The 18,983-nt window shown below is 46.7% G+C and overlaps 1 protein-coding gene across 2 annotated transcripts in view; it reads left to right on the top strand.

Annotated features, from left to right (window-relative positions):
• The first annotated feature begins 243 nt into the window (after window positions 1–243).
• Window positions 244–18,983, top strand: part of ACTN4 (actinin alpha 4) — a 103,368-nt gene continuing 84,628 nt past the window's right edge. For both annotated transcript variants that reach the window (XM_058195152.1, XM_058195154.1), the window contains exon 1: window positions 244–519. In XM_058195152.1, the coding sequence (XP_058051135.1) occupies window positions 379–519 (141 nt within the window). In that variant the 5' untranslated portion in view covers window positions 244–378. The remainder of the gene's footprint in view (window positions 520–18,983) is intronic.

Raw genomic sequence — 18,983 nt, forward strand, 5'->3', positions numbered from 1 at the left:
GGGATCCGGCCAAAGGCCCGCTTTTTTTTTTTGCACATTCGCTCTTCCCGCTCGCGGAGGGCTTCTTTTTTTTTTGCGCCTGCGCGGTGCCGGGGACGGGCGCGCCTGCGCTTTCCCGAAAGTCTTCGAGGATTGGTCGGCGGCCGGGCAAGAGCGGGCTTTCTTGTCTTCTCCCGTGGGCGGGGTTTCTCCGGGCCGTGTGGGCGGGGCGGCGCAGGCGCAGCGGCCCCCCCCGCTTGGGGCGCGTCGTCGTCAGTCGGTCCCGTGCAGCCGCCGCGCTCGGAGCTGAGCGCTCCTTTCTCCGTCTGCTGCTCCGTCTCTCCGCCGCTTCTTTCTCCGGCCTCGAGTCCGAAGTCCCCTCAAGCGCCAGCGTAGAGCATGGTGGATTACCACGCCGCCGGACAACCTGCCTATCAGTACGGCGGCAACGGGCCGGGCATCGGCGACTACATGGCTCAGGAGGACGACTGGGATCGGGACCTCCTGCTCGACCCGGCCTGGGAGAAGCAGCAGCGCAAGGTGAGGGCGGGCAGGCAATGGGAGGAAACGGCACCCAGCTGGAGAATCAGAAGGCGAGGGCGCCTCTGGGCATGGGCAGAGAGCTTCTCTAGCTTCCAGCTAGAGAATCAAAGAGGAGGGCGCCTCAAGGCATGGGCAGAGTGCTTGCTCTGCTAGAAGGCAGTGCAATGGGTGCGTGTATGTGGGGGGGGGGAACAGCCTCCAGCTGGGGAATCAGAAGGCGAGGGCGCCTCTGGGCATGGGCGGAGTGCCTGCTCTGCTAGAAAGCAATGCAATTTGGAGGGTTGGGGTGGGAGAACAGCTTCCAGCTAGGGGTTCGAAGAGGAGGGCGCCTCTAGGCATGGGCAGAGTGCTTGCTCTGCTAGAAGGCAGTGCAATGGGTGCGTGTATGTGGGGGGGGGAACAGCCTCCAGCTGGGGAATCAGAAGGCGAGGGCGCCTCTGGGCATGGGCAGAGTGCTTCCTCTGCTAGAAAGCAATGCAACGGGGGGGAGGGAACAGCCTCCAGCTGGGGAAATCGGAAGGCGAGGTTGCCCCTGGGCATGGGCAGGGTGCTTGATCCGCTAGAAAGCCATGCAAAAGGCTGGCGCGCTTCTTTGGCAACCGGACTGCGCGCCTGTTCGCCCACCGGCCTTGGGGCATTCTCCGGCGGGGCGAGAAGAGGGGCTGGGCTGGGCTGGGCTGGGCTTGGCGCCAGGCAAAAGACCCGGGCAACTTAACTTTTGCATGCGGTTTCCTTGGTGTCTGTCTCGTGGCTGGAGAGGAAGGGCAATGCATGAAATCGGAGGGAAAAATCAAGCCAAGAGCCGATCCGGCTTTCCTGCCTGCTGGGATTGTCGCCTTCTTTGCGTGCCTGGGGAGGCCGGGGTTTGGGGGGCCCTGCGGCGAAGGGGGTGGGTGGGAAGGAGGGAAGGCCCACCATCGCCGCAGTTCACCTGACAGCCCAGGTGCCTGATCTTGCGCCAGGTGCCGTCCGGGCGAAGGACGGGCTCCCAGGAAGGGCCAGGTCGATCCTGCTGGCTGGGAGTGGTCCTGAGTCACGGCCCGGGGAGGAGGAAGTGTGTGTGTGTGTGTGTGTGTGTGTGTGTGTGTGTGTGTGTGTGTGTGTGTGTGTGTGTGTGTGGCACAGGGCCCTTGGCACCACTTCGGGCTGCGCCTGGGCATTGGGCAGAAACTGGGCATGGCTGGAGGGCCAGGGGGGCCTTTGTGGGCATCTATGGGCTTTGGAGGTCTTGGCTTGGCTGTGCAGTGCAGAGGCTGGAAAGGAAGGGCATTGGGGAGTGGGGGGGGGCTACGGCTGGAGGGGAGCGTGAGCAATCGAAGCGCCCCCCCAAGTTGGCGTGGGAGCTGCACCCTAAATGACCCCAGGAAGGGACAAAGAACTATGGCAAAATGGACAGGGCTTGGATCCAGACATCCCCATTGAAGAAAGGGACCCTTTGCCCCGTGTTGGCATTTGGGGTGGAGTGGGGGTCCCGGCTGCTTAGAGCCAGCTTATGGGGGGGGGTGCTTGGAAGCTGCCAGGTGAATGGCTCTGAAGACTCAAGGGAGGCCTATCTGGGCGAGACTAGGAAGGGCAACAGCGTGTGTGATCCCATCGTGTCTGGCATGCTTGCGAGGCGTGGAGAAAGTGGCGTGGCTGACCTGGAGGGTGCCCATCCAGGGGAATATCTTCCTGGCGTGGGCAGGGCAGAGGTCGGCATTGGATTACCTTGCTAGAGGGCACTGAAGCTTGGCTGCCAGTCAGGTGCCTGGTGTTTGCCTACCCAAGGGGAGGCGGGCAGGAAGAGAAGCCAACGGTAGTGCTGGGTGGGGCAGCTCCATTTGCCTGCTGAAGGGCTGCCAGCCAGCCAGCCAGCCAGCCTCCTCCCTCCCTCCTTCCCTCCCTTTCCTAGACAATTATTCATCCAGCAATGTGGGATGAGATGGGAGATTAGAGCTACTTCCCCCCCCCCACCTCCCCGCCCGTCGTTTTTTAGGCTACGGAGTGTGGGAAAAACTGACTTTTTAAACTGCAGCCCCATCCCTTGGGAGCTTTGAGCCACCGTGCGTTGACTGGGGTGCCTGTACGTCTTCCAAGTATAAAAAAACATCACGGGGGTTAGTGGTCATTTTGGAGCAAAATTCTCCTACTCGCCCTTCCACCCCATATATATATAGCTACGCTTTGAGTAGTCCCTGCTTTGCAAAAAGAGCAGAAAATTCTATTTTTTCCCCCCTTATCCCTTCCCTCCCCCCTTTCACCTTCCTGATTTGGCTTACATTTGTACAATATAATTCCCGAGGAAGGAACTGTAATTATAAATATATATGTATAACGATATGTTATTATAAATAGGGCTATGTCAGGTGTAATAATAATACACAGCACAATTATAATTTATCCCAGGCACTAATTTTAGATGATTGCTGCATTTTAGTGCAGTTTCCTTTTTTTTTTCTTTTCCTCCTCTTCCCCCTTTGTAGTTAGGAGGCGTCAGTGTTGCCTGGTTTTATTTGGCCCAGGGATCAAAGGGTTCCTGCCACGCCCCTCACTTCCCTTCCTGGTTCCAGCCTTGTCCCCAAAGGTCGGCTGTCATGTCCTTCGGAGAGCTGTCCCGTACATTTCCTGGCCCCTTACAAAAACAGCGAATATCCCTGCCTCTTACTTCTACTGCCTGTGATGTTACAGAATGATAGAGTTGGAGACCCCTGTTCTAAAGCTTTGCTGGCTGAGGAACTCTGGGAGTTGAAGTCCACAAGTCTTCAAGTTGCCAAGGTTGGAGACCCCTGTTCTAAAGCTTTGCTGGCTGAGGAACTCTGGGAGTTGAAGTCCACAAGTCTTAAAATGGCCAAGGTTGGAGACCCCTGTTCTAAAGCTTTGCTGGCTGAGGAACTCTGGGAGTTGAAGTCCACAAGTCTTCAAGTTGCCAAGGTTGGAGACCCCTGTTCTAAAGCTTTGCTGGCTGAGGAACTCTGGGAGTTGAAGTCCACAACTCTTAAAATGGCCAAGGTTGGAGACCCCTGTTCTAAAGCTTTGCTGGCTGAGGAACTCTGGGAGTTGAAGTCCACAAGTCTTCAAGTTGCCAAGGTTGGAGACCCCTGTTCTAGTCCAACCCACCCCTTCCCCCGTTCAAACCCTATATCATTTCAGTCAAATGGTTATAGAGGCAGTCCTTGACTTACCAACGGTTCATTTAGTGACTCTTCAAAACGACAAGGGAGCTGAAAAATGCGACTTGCGATCTTTTCCCGCAGTTTCCCCGAATGGTCACGTGATCCAAACCCAGAGGCTTGGCAACCGACTCCCATTTATGACGGTTGCGGTATCCCCGGGGGGGTCACATGATTCCCCTCCATTGCCGCCCCTGAAGCCAAGCAGTAAAAGAAGCCAGATTCACATAACGACCGTGTTACTAATCTACCGTCTGCAGTGCTTCGCTCAACAGCAGGAAAGGCCGTAACGTGGGACAAAATTCACTTGACAGATGTCTCGCTCAGCGACCCAAATGTTGGGCTCAATGGTGGTCGTTAAGTTGAGGACTACCTGTGTATTGCGAACGGCCGTTTTCGGGACAGACAGACCGAAATATTAAAACACCATTGAATTACTCCTCTGCCTCTCTCGGAGCGTGGATGTACATTTTGGGTGCAACTCTTTGCCAGATCCAGGTTGTCTTTTTAAACTCCTCCCAACTCCCTCACCCCTGAGTCAGAGGTGTATGTATGTATTTTGGTGCCTAGAATCTTGGGAAATTGCATAATTATTATAGCTCCAGAGAGCAGGCGGCAGAGATGTGAACTGGGAGATGTCTGAAGTGTTTCTGTTTTTCTCCTCCGCCCCACCACTACTGACCTTGGTGGGTGGTCTTCTTATGGCAGTGTGGGTGCCTCCAGTCCCGACCATTTGTAGATACACAGATCTCGCTTGTTGTAAGGCCTGTTGAGTAAATGCAATATATATATATATATATATATATATATATCGCAGGTTTTTGAGTGAGTTGGAGTCCTTGGATAGTTTTGATTCTGTGTGTTGTTTTCTTTTCTTTCTTTCTTTTTTTTTCCCCATTCCACTCTGCTTTCTGCCCCCTTGCTATCTGAGTCCTAATCAGGATAGAGCTGGAAGGGACCTTGGAGGTCTTCTAGTCCAGCCCTCTGCTCAAGCAGGAGACCCCATTCCATTTCAGACAAGTGACTGTCCAGTCTTTTCCTAAAAACCTCCGGTGATGAAGCACATAGTTTAGTTAGTTTAGTTTATTAAATTTCTATACCGCCCTTCTCCCGAAGGACTCAAAGTGGTTTGCAGCCAACATAAAACAATATACATAAATAGATTAAAAAACGCTATAATGGCTAAACGTTAAAACTGTTAAAAAACAATAGTAAAACCCCAATTAAAAACCATAACACATTAGGACATACAACTTCTGGTGGCAAGCTGTTCCGCTGGTTAATTGTCCTCACTGTTAGGAAGTTTCTCAATTCCAGGTTGCTTCTCTCCTTGATTTATTTCCAAGCATTGTTTCTTGTCTGGCGTTTGGGTGCTTTGGAAAATAAATTGACCCCCTCTTCTTTGTGGCAGCCCCTCAAATACTGGAATATTGCTGTCATCCCCTCCCCACCAGTCCTTCTGTTCTCTAGACTAGACATACCCAGTTCCTGCAACCGTTCTTCATATGTTTTAGTCTCCAGGCCTTTAAGCATCTTACTTGCTCTGCTTTGTACTTTTTCCAAAGTCTCAACATCGCTTTTGGAATGTGACAAAAAAATGGATGTGGAATTCCAGGTGTGGGATTCCTTATTTTTGTTCCTTATTTTTTCAATTGTGCATTATTAGGAGTCAGGTAGCATGCAAATTAAATACGTTAAGCAGTAAGCTGCCCAGAGCCGCTTTTTAGACGAGAGGGGCAGCAAATAAATTTAATAAGTAATAATAAATCGATAAAATAGTTCAGTTGTGGGTCCTGTTATGAGAGCTTTGCAAGCTAACTAAATTTGAAGGGTTGCCATGATGTTGTGATTTTCATGTTCTCCCCTCCATTTATTTCTGTCTGAAATGACCTCTTAACTTCTAGCTTGATAGTTCTTGACTTACAACAGTTCGTTTAGTGACCGTTCAAACTTACGACGGCACTGGAAAAAGCGACTTACGATTGTTTTTCCCACACTTACAACCACTGCAGCATCACGTGATTAAAATTTGCATGTTTGGCAACTGACTCATACTTACGACAGTCGCAGTGTCCCGGCGGGGGGTCACATGGCCCCCTTTTGCGACCTTCTGACGAGCAAAGTCAATGTGCGAAGCCGGATACACTTAACAACCGTGTCAAGAAAGGTCGTAAAACAGGGCAGAATTCACTTCACGTATGTCTTGAGCTCAGTTGTGTTCGTACGTTAAATTGAGGGCTACCTGTATTGGAATGAGAGAATTTCTCTGGCGGAGGACTCAAAGTTTTGCCGGAGTGCAAATCAAGGCAAAAAAAAATATAATAAATAAAGTTTCCCTTCTCGGAATTTGGAATTAGTCCCAAGATTTTGACGGGAGTTTCTGCTTGAATTGGTTGGCTGGTTGGCTGGCTTCATCCAGCTCAGGACTTGTCCTTTGGATATTTGTGGGCCAATATGGGTGAAGCCAAAGCTGGCCATCTGCTATTCAGTTAAATGATCCGAGCTGCCAACCAGTTTAGGGCTGAGTGAGTTCTGGCCACGGTTGAAATTCTGAATTAGCAGGACCAAAAAATCCCTACATGGCATTTTTTTTGGGGGGGGGGGGGAGAACATGGCCGGCTGGGGAATTCTGGGAGTTGAGGTCCACCCGTCTTAAAGTGACGTACCAAATTTGAGAAGCACTGAACTCAAATAGTAACCACGCTAGACTCCCATCCTATCCTATCCTGACTCCGTGCCAGCTCCGAGCACGCTAATAGCTTTTCCACGTTTTTCTGGCATAGTTGTGGCTTGACGCGAATGCCAGCGTCTGTTTCCAAAGGCCGGTTGAGTCGAAAGTTTTGGGAATAAAAGGGAGTGGGGGGGGGAGGAGGAAAGAGACGGACGAAGAAGAGACGTGCGCAGCCTTCAGCGTGCGAACCGTAGCAGAGCTCACACCTGGCTGCAGGCCTCGGTCCAGGTGACGTGGCACCCGCGCGATTTTTTTCCCCGTGGGTCTCTGCCACTCGATAGGATTGGCCCGATTGGAGTAGCTTGGAATTTCCCACCAGGCTGTAAATTGGAAGTATGTGTGTTTCTCTGTCTCTCTCTCTCTCTGTGTCTAGCGAGAGTGTAGGTTCCATGTTTGAGTGCCAGCCCGCAAAGCCACTTCTCTGCGTGTATAACGAAACCGGACTATCTGGGGGGGGGGGGAGGGGGACTGACAGAGTGAATTTTTTGTGTGTGTAATTGGGATGTGGGCCCCCTTCTCTCCCTCGCTTACCTGCGGGCCTGGTGTTCTGCATTCCTCTTTTTGTAGAGCGCATGGAATGACCCTCATCTCAATTCACGGTGGAAACTTTAAGGTACTGGAGAACCTGTAACTCCCCCTTCCTTTTCCATTTTTGCTCGAGACGGAAGGAGGAGAATACGTGGGCAGGCTAACAGAGGATGGGACCTTGGAGGGTCTTCTAGTCCAACCGTCTTACCCAAGCAGGAAACTCTGCACCCTTGGCTGTCCAATCTCTTCTCAAAGGCCTCCAGTGTTGGAGCATTCACAGTTTCTGGAGGCAAGTCGTTCCACTGATGAATTGTTCTCACTGTCAGGAAATTTCTCCTTAATTTTAGATTGCTTCTCTCTATAAGTTAAGTTTCCATCCATTGCTTCTTGTCCTGCCTTCAGGTGCTTTGGAAAATAGGTCCCCCTTTGTGGCAGCCCCCGAGATATTGGAAGACTGTTATCATGTCTCCCCCTCGTCTTTCTTTTCATTAAACCAGACGTACCCACTTCCTGCACCCGTTCTTCATACGTTATAGCCTCCGGACCCTAATCCTCTTTGCTGCTCTTCTCTGCACTTTTTTTAGAGCAGGGATCTGCAAACTTGGATCTTTTTTAAGACTTGTGGACTTCAGAGCTTTGCTGGCTGAGGAACTCTGGGAGTTAAAGTCCACAAGTCTTAAAAAAGCTAAGTTTGCAGACCCCTGTTCTAGAGTATCAACAAAAAAATATCCCACTTTCTCGGGCCCTCACTCATCCTAAGGGCACCCTTGTACAGGTATCCCTCAACTTAGGATCACCATCGAGCCCACCGTTCCCGTCGCTAAGCAAGATGGTTGTTAAGTGAACTTTGCCCCCCCCCCTTTTACGACCTTCCTTGACACGTTCGTTAAGTGAACCGCTCCAGTTGTGAAGTTAGTTATGTGGTTGTTGCGCGAATCTGGCTCCCCTGTTGTTGTCAGAAATGGCGATCAGGTGATTCTGAGGAATCTGCAGCTGTCATAAATATGTACTGGTTGCCAAAGCGCCTGGATATTTTGATCGTGTGACCATAGAAACGGTCGTAAGTGTGTGGGAAAAACGGTCATAAGTCACTTTTTTTTCAATGCTGTTGTAAAACATGGTTGGTTGTAAGTTGAGGACTATCTGTTTGTTGCTGTTGTAAGCTCACCCGTATCCTACCCCTGAGTAAAAAGGGATGTTTTTTGCTGGATATGTTGTGAACCTGACACATGGTTCTTTTGTGTCTTGCTTACTTAGCAATACCACTTAGACTTATATACCGCTTCCCTGTGCTTTTACAGCCCTCTTCAAGCGGTTTACAGAGTCAGCCTATCGCCTCCAACAACCTGGGTCCTCGTTTTACCGACCTCAGAAGGACGGAAAGCTGAGTCGATCTTGATCCGCTCAGAATATTGGACCTAGTTATTTTATTATTTATTTACGAAACTTCTACGCCAGCACGCCTTGCCCAGGTGACTCTAGACACCTGACAGCCCTTCAGTAAAATAAGCACATCAAACCATTAAAACAATAAATGAAAAGCATAATCGGTTGTAAAAAAAAATCACTGCTTGGCCCTCTAACCCAAGAAGTTTGCTTCTTGGCAACTTCTGTCGTGCTTCCACTTACTTGGTGAACCAGTTTCACAGTTAGGTAGTCATATGGAATGTATTTTGCGTAACTGCTTCCATCCAGCTGGGCCGAATCTGGGTTGCTCGGGGCCTCTTGACTCTTGTTCAGACCATAAGTAAGGGAGAAACACCAGTTGCGGTTTGGATTTTGAGAACGCGATGAAAAGTGCTCCTGCTCCTGGAAAGTGGAGGTGTGTGTGTGTGGGGGGGGACAGTGAGTAACAAGAGCTTGACTATTATTAAAATTGCTGCCTCTGCTTCAAAGCACCAATTTATTCAATTTTACTTTTCTCCTATCCAATGATCCGTAAGGGAGTAATCCTTCATTTATGAACATTCATTTAATGAACATTGGAAATCATGGTGGCCGTGGAGAAAAGTGACCTACGGTTTTTCTTGCACTTACAACTCAGATTCAGGTGCTTGGCAACCGGCCTCCATTTATGACGTTGTAGTGTCCAGGAGTCACTTTTATGACCTTCCCAGCCAGCTTCCAACAAGCTGAGTCTTTAAAGCTAGCAGGATTGGCTTAAATGGTTCTGGAGAAAAAAGTTGTCAAATTAGACAGGAGGACTCACTTAATGGCTGCATTGCTTAATGACAAGTCATTCCTGCCCTGATCGTGGCCATAAGTCGAGGGTTACCTGCATGCAGCCCATTTGAAGCTTAGAAGTAGTTTTGAGTTTTGGATTGATGGATATATACCAAATATATCGGGCCTCTGTGGCTCAGACTGCTAATGCAGTCTGTTATTAACAGCAGCTGCCTGCAAGTTCTAGTTTCTAATTACTGCAGGTTCAAGTCCCACCAGGCCCAAGGTTGACTCAGCCTTCCATCCTTTATAAGGTAGGTAAAATGAGGACCCAGATTGTTGGGGGCAATAAGTTGACTTTGTATATAATTATACAAATAGGATGAAGACTATTGCTTGACATAGTGTAAGCTGCCCTGAGTCTTCGGAGAAGGGCGGGATATAAATTAAATAAATAATTTAGGGGCCTCTGGTGGCTCAGACTGCTAAGACAGTCTGTTATTAACACAGCTGCTTGCAATTACTGCAGGTTCTAGTCCCACCAGGCCCAAGGTTGACTCAGCCTTCCATCCTTTATAAGGTAGGTAAAATGAGGACCCAGATTGTTGGGGGCAATAAGTTGACTTTGTATATAATTATACAAATAGGATGAATACTATTGCTTGACATAGTGTAAGCTGCCCTGAGTCTTCGGAGAAGGGCGGGATATAAATGCAAAACAAACAAAAAAATATCTCATCTATCTATCTATCTATCTATCTATCTATCTATCTATCTATCTATCTATCTATCTATATCCATCCATCCATCCAATATCTATATCTAATCTTTCTATGTAATGTCTATCTGTCTGTCTATCTCTATCTATCTCCATCCATCCATCCAATATCTATATCTAATCTTTCTATCCAATGTCTGTCTGTCTATCTATCCACACACACACACACACAGAGCAAACACATAGTATATTCAATTACACAACCCTTTAGGGACAGTGGCACACCGGCTGGTCAGCGAGAGGTTTTCTGATGTGAACTTTACCATCAGTTAGTTAATTAATACCAAGATAGTTTAAATTAACGGTTATCTTTTTATAATGCATTTCCTGTTTGTGAGCCTAAGAGGGACTCCTGTTCTTATACAACAGGAAGCATGTTTGGATTTTTACAAGGTCCAAACAAAAAACAAAAAAAAAAGAGAGAGGTGTGGACCCCTCTTGAGTGCCAAGCGTATGGAATGCCAGTGCCAGTATTTGAAGCGCGTGTGAGGTTCCCCACTCAGGTGCATTTCTGTGGCCCCCGTAATTAGGGGACGAAACACCTCGCAAAAGCCCGGCTGCAAGTCTGCTGAATTCTGAATGCAGTGGGTGGTCTTTGCAGGGAAAAACAACCCTCCCTTTGTAGGCCCTCACAAATGTATGTGACCCTAACAAGCTTTTGTTTCGGTGCCTTCTTTGCAGAGCTGCTGAGGAAAAAAAACACGAGGACAATAAAAGTTTGCACAACTAGCAGGATTCAGATTTCGGGCGTTTTTTGTTTTTTGCTTAATTGGCCAGGGAGAATTCCTGGTGGGGCTTAATGGGCCAGCATTCCCTCTCCTCCCCACCCGACTTCCCCCCACAAAAATACCTCTGAATAGGAAGGATTTTCTTCCTGGCTTTGAAAAGGGCCAGCAAGCCGATAGTTGTAACAGTATTGAAGTGCGAGTCCCATTTGAGTGGATATGAAAAGTTGCAACTCCCAAAAGAAGCAACATAAAAAGTAGGAAATGAGAATTGCAACGGGGTTATCTCTTGGCTTGGGGAAATGGTTCTGTTTTTCGAGCAGAACGAATGAATTTTGGAGAGCTGACAGTTCAGTAAACCGGAATAACCTGTAAACGACTCCTCTCCAGCAAGGAGGCCTTGTTAAATACTAATTCTGTAAAGGTAAAGGTTCCCCTCGTACATATGTGCTAGTCGTTCCCGACTCTAGGGGGCGGTGCTCATCTCCGTTTCAAAGCCGAAGAGCCAGCGCTGTCCGAAGACGTCTCCGTGGTCATGTGGCCGGCATGACTCAACGCCAGAGGCGCACGGATCGCTGTTCCCTTCCCACCAAAGGTGGTCCCTATTTTTCTACTTGCATTTTTTACCTACTTTCGAACTACTAGGTTGGCAGAAGCTGGGACAAGGAACGGGAGCTCGCCCTGTTACACGGCGCCAGGGATTCGAACTGCCGACCTTTCAATTGACAAGCTCAGTGTCTTAGCCACTAATTCAGTAATTCTTAGCCACCCTAATTCTGTACAGGTAGCCTTTCGTTTTAGTGACCACAATTAGGACTGGCAACTCGGTCATTAAGTGAACCGATCAACGAAGGAAACCCATTACTGTGCTTCTGACCTGGCTGCAGCTTTTCTTTACTTTCAGGGGTCCTCCAAGTTCCCCCCCCCTCATTTTATGACTTTTCTTGCCATTGTTGTTAAGTGAATCACTGCAGTTAAGTTAGTAACACGCCCGTTAAATGGATCTGGTTTCCTCGTTGACTTTGCTTGTCAGAAGGTCGCAAAATGAGGATCACGTGACACACAGACACACACACACATCCAGGACACTGCAACCGTCATAAATACGAGTCAGTTGCTGAGTGGCCAAATTTTGATCACGTGACCACGAGGATGCGGCAACAGTCGCAAGTGTGAAAACAGTCATGTGTCACTTTTTTCAGTGCCGTTGTAACTTTGAACAGTCACTAAATGAACTGTTGTAAGTCGAGGACTACCTCTACCTGCACTATCCCCGGTGTGCATGTGTGTGTGTGAGAGAGAGAGAGATGATCCCCATTTGTGACCTTCCCAGCCAACTTCCAGCAAAGTCAACTGGGGAAGAAGCCAGGTTCACTTAATGACCTCATGATTCGCTTAACGATTGCAGCGAGTTGCTGAACCACAGAGCGGCGAAAGTCATAAAATGAGGCAAAAAATTCACGTGCCCTGCTTAAGAAACGTTGGGCTCAATTGTGGTCGTAAGTCGAGGACCACTTAAAACAGGGGTCTCCAACCTTGGCCACTTGAAGACTTGTCGACTTCAACTCCCAGAATTGAGTTGAAGTCCACAATTCTTAAAGTGGCCAAGGTTGGAGACCCCTGACTTAAAAAATAAATCTCTTTGGACGAGCTCAAAACAAGGCAACCTAAAGCAACATATGGAAGGTGCAGTGCCCATGTGTGAATAAGTTGTGCGTCGTATGTCAGGTGTTTTGTTTTAGGAACCGACATTAAGGATGTTTAGTCTCGCAGGTGACAAGTTCTGCACCTTTTCAGTAGCAGCTGCCATGGCCTTCTCTGCCGTTGAAAATAAACAGGAATTCCCCCTGTATATTTTCCAGTTGTTCCCAGCCCGGAGAAACATCTCAATGATTGTCATAGAGCCAGGAAATCAAAATCTTGGCTCAGAAACACCTTGGAAACACCTTTCTTCCATCCATCTCTTACAAAGCCCAGGCCGTAAATTGCACACTTAAAAGCATGTGCATCCAAGTTTCTGGCAGCCGAGAAGCTTCGGTCCAGGGCTGCCTGGGCATTTCTTTAAAAATTATTATTGTTATTATTATTATTTTGCTCGAGTTAGTTCGAAGAGCCGGGTAGAAGATAAATGTGCCCGAGTAACCAGCCATGATTTAACTTTTATGGGGTTGGAGCACATCCAAGCTGCGAAATGTCGTGGCTGGGATGGGTTGCTTGTCCGTGTGCCTTTTGCAGGACATCAGTTCTAAAGATGCTGACTTGGCTCTAAAGCAGAGTCTCAAAGGTGCTTTTTCAAGAGGCAACTGGGCTTTCTTGTTTTTTCTTTGAAGACGTTTTGCTTCTTCAGCTCTGACTGGATGGTGGGGAACGGAAGGATTTATGCTCCTTTAGGATATATAATAAGGGACATGGTGGCTCAGGGGCTAGGACGTTGAGCTTGTCGATCGAAAGGTCGGCAGCTCAGCGGTTCGAATCCCTAGTGCTGCCGTATAACGGGGTGAGCTCCCGTTAGTTGTCCCAGCTTCTGCCAACCTAGCACTTTCGAAAGCACGTAAAAATGCAAGTAGAAAAAATAGGGACCACCTTTGGTGGGAAGGGAACAGCGTTCCGTGCGCCTTTGGCGTTGAGTCATGCTGGTCACATGACCACGGAGATGTCTTCCGACAGCGCTGGCTCTTCAGCTTTGAAACGGAGATGAGCACCGCCCCCTAGAGTCAGCAAAGACTAGCATGTATGTGTGAGGGGAACCTTTACCTTTTAGGATATATAATGGAAGGATACTTAATGGAAGAATTTATCCAGGGGAAGGGATACGACGTCATCTATCTCCAGTCTACAACGTGGTCCTTTCAGCGCTTCAACGACTCTCTCAAAGGATGCAAATGACCAGCTGTCTGCAAGGAGTAGAAATCCTTCCCTTCCCCACCATCCAGTCAGAGCCGAATGACTGGATGGTGGGGGCAGATGAGAAGCGAAACATCTTCAAAGAAAAAAACCAGAAAGTCCAGTCGCCTCTTGAAAAAGAAAAGCACCATTGGGACAACCTTGACCTGGATGACTGAGACTCTCCATTGACTCTTAAAACAGAGTTGCACCAGGGGTGGGATCCTACCGGTTTAACAAACGGTTCGCTGAGCGTGCCCGTGTCAGACGCGCAGTTTGCAGAAAACTCGCCTCCCGCACTGTTGCTGGTAAGGAAAACAGCTGAGGGCGGCAATCCACACTGCTGCCTCCGATCAGCTGGGCTTCGGAAAACGGAAATATAGGTGAGTATAAGACAGGGGTGGGTGGCCTTACTTCAAAAATGGAGCGAACCGGTTCGTTCATGACTGAAAGTCGGAGAAAAAAGTTCGCCCGAACCAAAGCGAACGGTTCGTGCGAACCGGTAGAATACCACCACTGAGTTGCACCCTGAACAAAATCTGACTGGTTGTAGAGGATTATGGTTTATTCACTGCCTTAACCTGGTTGGCCAGGTTGAGCACTGGCCTTCTCCCTTCCCCTTTCCCCCATGTGGACGAGTGACGTTAAAGCCACGTGCCCAACGAAAGCAAACGGACATTCAGAATGTGCCTTTTCCAAATTTAGAAGGCTGAAAAGAGACCACAGATCTATTTTTTAATTTCTACGTAGGAGTCGACATGTCTTCAGAACGCCAAATCCGTTGGTGTTCTTTAAGGCCAATTTTAGAACTGTTGGACTCTGGGGTTAAGTCCATCTTGGCATCTGTCGGTCCTTTTTTGTGGAAACCAAGCTACTTCTCCATCACTGTTTAAAGGGGTTCCTCACCAGCCAGCAAATTGTACCTCAATTCTGCTTCTCTGTTCTTTGTCTTTAACCTTATGTGTGTTGAAGTTCCAACCGCAACATCAGTTTTCCACCATTGTGGGAGATGGCGGCTTAGGCTGAGGAAGGTTCAGTCTTTTCAATGAGATGAGGGAAAACACGTTGCGCCACACATGTACTCTAATGGTGGCAGTGGGAGAGGGCTCAGAAAATATGCCTCTTTCCAGTTAGTTAGCACAGCCTCTTATTTTAGAGCAGGGCTCGACTCCAAGATGACCAAAACTGAAGAATTCTTGACTTCTATCTTAGAACTAAATTGCTTGTTTCTAATGTCAGCCTCCCTAAGTTAGCGATTCCTGGTTTAAAAATGGGGCAAGACTGAGTTTTATTTTGATTCCTGGTTTAAAAATGACGCAAGGACTGGGTTTTATTTTGATTCCTGGTTTAAAAACAGAACAAGGCTGGGTTTTAACTTCATAACGCATCCTCTCCATGTTTTGGTGAAGACAGTTCTGGACTCACAGCAGGCGAGGAGCTATTTTCCAACCTCTTTATGACCCGTTGGCGAAATGGCTGCTGAATGAGACACATTTTCCATCTTGGCTTTGACCTCTGTGTGTGTTTTTTGTGTATGCGTGGTTCCTAGCAAGTTGTGCCACCTTCAAAACTTGGGTGACCTTCTCCTTTTCTGCCTTCTCCAAGAACGACTGGCTGACTTTATTTGGAGATGTTTTCCAGATCTCTCTTCTGTCCCACAGGTATTATAACTGTCTGGTTTGGTACAGCAACCAAACAGGAGAAGGTACAGACGCCCTTCGGATATTTAGGACAGCAGAAACAGGAATGGCCTGCCTTCCATTGAGGACCTGTCTGTTACTGTTCTGACCTAGGCTTCTTGAGACAGTAAAAAGCACACAATTAGTCCCAAAAATCCTCTCTTTATTTCAACGGCTGTGAATTCTGTTCATTTACAGCCTGTGATGAGTCACAAATAGTTTGCAAAGAGTCTGACAGAAGTCTGCCACAGTTCTTCCGGATAAGGCTGATAAGCACTTACCTTTATCTCCCTTGACACGCTGCCAAAGACCTAATTGGCAATTAGCTTTGCAAGGCCACACGGAGCACAGAGTCAAAACGGAGCTTCAGAATTTAAACCGACCAGAACGAACAAAGTTGCTTCCTGCAAATGCTCACGTGCCTTTGCTCCTCCTTTATGTCTTACGGGAGGGGCCAATCATCTCCAAGCCTTACTCCTAAGTCACCCCTTTTGATTTAACTGTTCTTGCCTTCTGGCAGCTCTACACATGCACGCACTGGGAACAGGCTCTCCCTGTTCCTCTGCCTCGCTGATATCTGACTCTGGAGGCTCCGGAGGCAGCACATACTGCCCAAAAGGCCCTGGTCCTCACTCTGCCTCAGACACAGAGCCCTTGTCCGAGCCTTCCCCAGACTCCAGGACTGGCCCAACCTCCTCACTGTCCAACTCTGCTGCCAGTTCCACAGGCCACCACCAGCGGACCACAACAGTTGATTTGGTCAGAAGGAGGGCTGAGAAAATATCTACCGACCCCGTCACATCCTTGGACATAAACTTTTTCAACCCCTCTCCGCTATATTGAACTTTGCATGCCGAAACAATTAGACCCAAAGACAAGTTTTTTCGCCTCGTGCCATCACTCTTATGAACACCTAATTCCCACAGCACTGTCTCCCGTCTTAAGGATATTCACCCGTATCGTATGGCTGTATTATTATTATTATCATTATTGTCCTTCATCTTCTTACTGTTATTATTATGATTATTATCGACTCTGTTGCTTTTGCACACAGATAGAATAGAATTTTTTTATTTTTTTTATTTTTTATTGGCCAAGTGTGATTGGACACACAAGGAATTTGTCTTGGTGCATATGCTCTCAGCGTACATAAAAGAAAAGATACGTTCATCAAGGTACAACATTTACAACACAATTGATGATCAATATATCAATATAAATCATAAGGATTGCCAGCAACAAGTTATAGTCATACAGTCATAAGTGGAAAGAGATTGGTGATGGGAACTATGAAACGATTAATTAAATTAATTAAATTAAATTAATTACTGCAGATTCAGTAAATAGTCTGACAGTGTTGAGGGAATTATTTGTTTAGCAGAGTGATGGCCTTCGGGAAAAAACTGTTCTTGTGTCTAGTTGTTCTGGTGTGCAGTGCTCTATAGCGTCGTTTTGAGGGTAGGAGTTGAAACAGTTTATGTCCAGGATGCGAGAGATATGAGAGCTTCTCTACTGGAGACAAATTTCTTGGGTGTCTAATTACACTTGACCAAAAAGAAAAAAACAACCCTATTCTTATTATTTCGGGAAGTGTTAAAAGACGCAGAGCAGCCCGCAGAGTGGAAAAAGTGGTTCCCAGCCCCCACCTATTTCTAGAGGTTGTTTTTGGCTTTAACTAACTTCTTTCTTTCAAACCTGTCTTTCCTTTCTATATAAGGAAAAGGAAAGACAGGTTTCTATAACAGCCGTAAACATTGGGGGGGGGGGGAAGCGCATTTGAGACAGGTAGAGCAACTTTCTAGACAAAGATCTGAGTTTGTTTGTTTTTAAAAAAAACAAGACTTTGTCTGCACTAAGTGTCTTTTGTTCTTCAAAGGTTTCCTTTTTTTTTTTTTAATATTCCTCCCCTTGTTTTCAGGTGTCTGGTTGCAGTAAAGAAAGCCAAATTCCAGACTCAACTTGGAAAATGTACATTACAGGAGAGTGGGGGGGGGGGGGAGGCCAGACAGATTCTCTAGTTCCTGGTTAGGAATGTTCTCCTAATACTTTTCTAAGCCAACAGATGTTTAAAAAAAAAAAAGAGGTAAAAGCTTAATAATAAGAAGAAAAAACAAAAATTCAATACCCAGGAAGGGAAATTTTGCTGTTGGAGCCCAAAGTGCTGACAGCCTAACAATGCACACAGAATGCGGAAGTTGTGTAGCGTGCAATTTGTGTGTGTGTGTGTGTGTTTTGGACCGTTGGTTTCTTCAGTGAACTTGCTTTCAGAAACCCGAGGACGAGCAAAATGCTGGCCTTCGCTCCGACCCTGTTCTTTCCCTCTTTTGAGTTTTGTCGCCTGCTTCTCACAATTAATGACCTGGAGGATTTGGATATGAGATACGGAACTCCTGGCCGAACGGCCGCAGCTTCAAGCGCCACATTGCCTACAAAGACAAGTTTAGCCTCTGAAGAAAAAGGTTTCACCTTGTGGTTGTGCAGGGTGGGACAGGGTTTTTTTCTTTATTTTATTGTCGTTTTTATTTTTTGTTCGCAGTTGGAAGAAGTTAGGAGTACTTGGGGGGGGGGGGAAAGAGCAAAAGGTTTTAATTACAGACAAGCTGAGGATTTAAAAACACAGTGTTGGTAACTGAAATGTCATTGATTAAATTATAAAGTACAGGTAGTTCTGGGCTTATGAGACCACCGTTGAGTTGAGCCCAGATTTCTGCTGCTAAGAGAGAGAGAGATAGCTGTGGATTTTGCTGATCACTGGAGTTGTTAACCTGACCCTGCAACCGTCGTAAGTGCATGCCAGTTGCCAAGCCTCTGAATTTTGATGGTGCTGCTACTGCTGCAGCGGTCGTAAGTGTGAAAGATGGTCATAAAGATGGGCACTTTTTTCAATGCCGTTGTAAATTCAGACAGTCACTAAATGAATGGTGCTAAGTTGAGGACTATATCTTTCTCATTATCTATGTATATCTATTTCTCTCTCTCTTGCTGTCTATTGTTATCTCTCTCTCTTAACTATCTATCTATCTATCTATCTATCTATCTATATTTCTCTCTCTCTCTCTATCGTTATCTATTTCTCTCTATTGTTATTTATCTATCTATTTACCTATCTCTATTTCTGTCTCTCACTTTCTATCGCTATCTATCTATCTATCTATCTATCTATCTATCTATCTATCTATCTATCTATCTTTCTCTCTCTCTCTCTTATCGTTATCTATTTCTCTCTATCGTTATTTATCTATTTACCTATCTCTATTTCTGTCTCTTTCTATCGCTATCTATCTATCTATCTATCTATCTATCTATCTATCTATCTATCTATCTATCTATCTATCTATCTATCTATATTTCTCTCTCTCTCATTATCTATCTATCTATCTATCTATCTATCTATCTATCTATCTATCTATCTATCTATCTATATTTCTCTCTCTCTCTCTATCGTTATCTATTTCTCTCTATCGTTATTTATCTATCTATTTACCTATCTCTATTTCTGTCTCTCTCTTTCTATCGCTATCTATCTATCTATCTATCTATCTATCTATCTATCTATCTATCTATCTATATCTATCTATCTCTATCTATCTATCTATCTATCTATCTATCTATCTATCTATCTATCTATCTATCTATCTATATTTCTCTCTCTCGTTATCTATCTATCTATCTATCTATCTATCTATCTATCTATCTATCTATCTATCTATCTATCTATCTATCTATCTCTCACTCTCACTCCCCCCACCCCGTATATTATATAATCTCCCTTGACCCCTCCTGTAATTAGCCAATTCTGGCAAACCATTGCATCATTTATAAAGG

This window comes from Ahaetulla prasina, chromosome 10, assembly GCF_028640845.1.
Source record: "Ahaetulla prasina isolate Xishuangbanna chromosome 10, ASM2864084v1, whole genome shotgun sequence".
Lineage (NCBI taxonomy): Eukaryota > Metazoa > Chordata > Lepidosauria > Squamata > Colubridae > Ahaetulla > Ahaetulla prasina.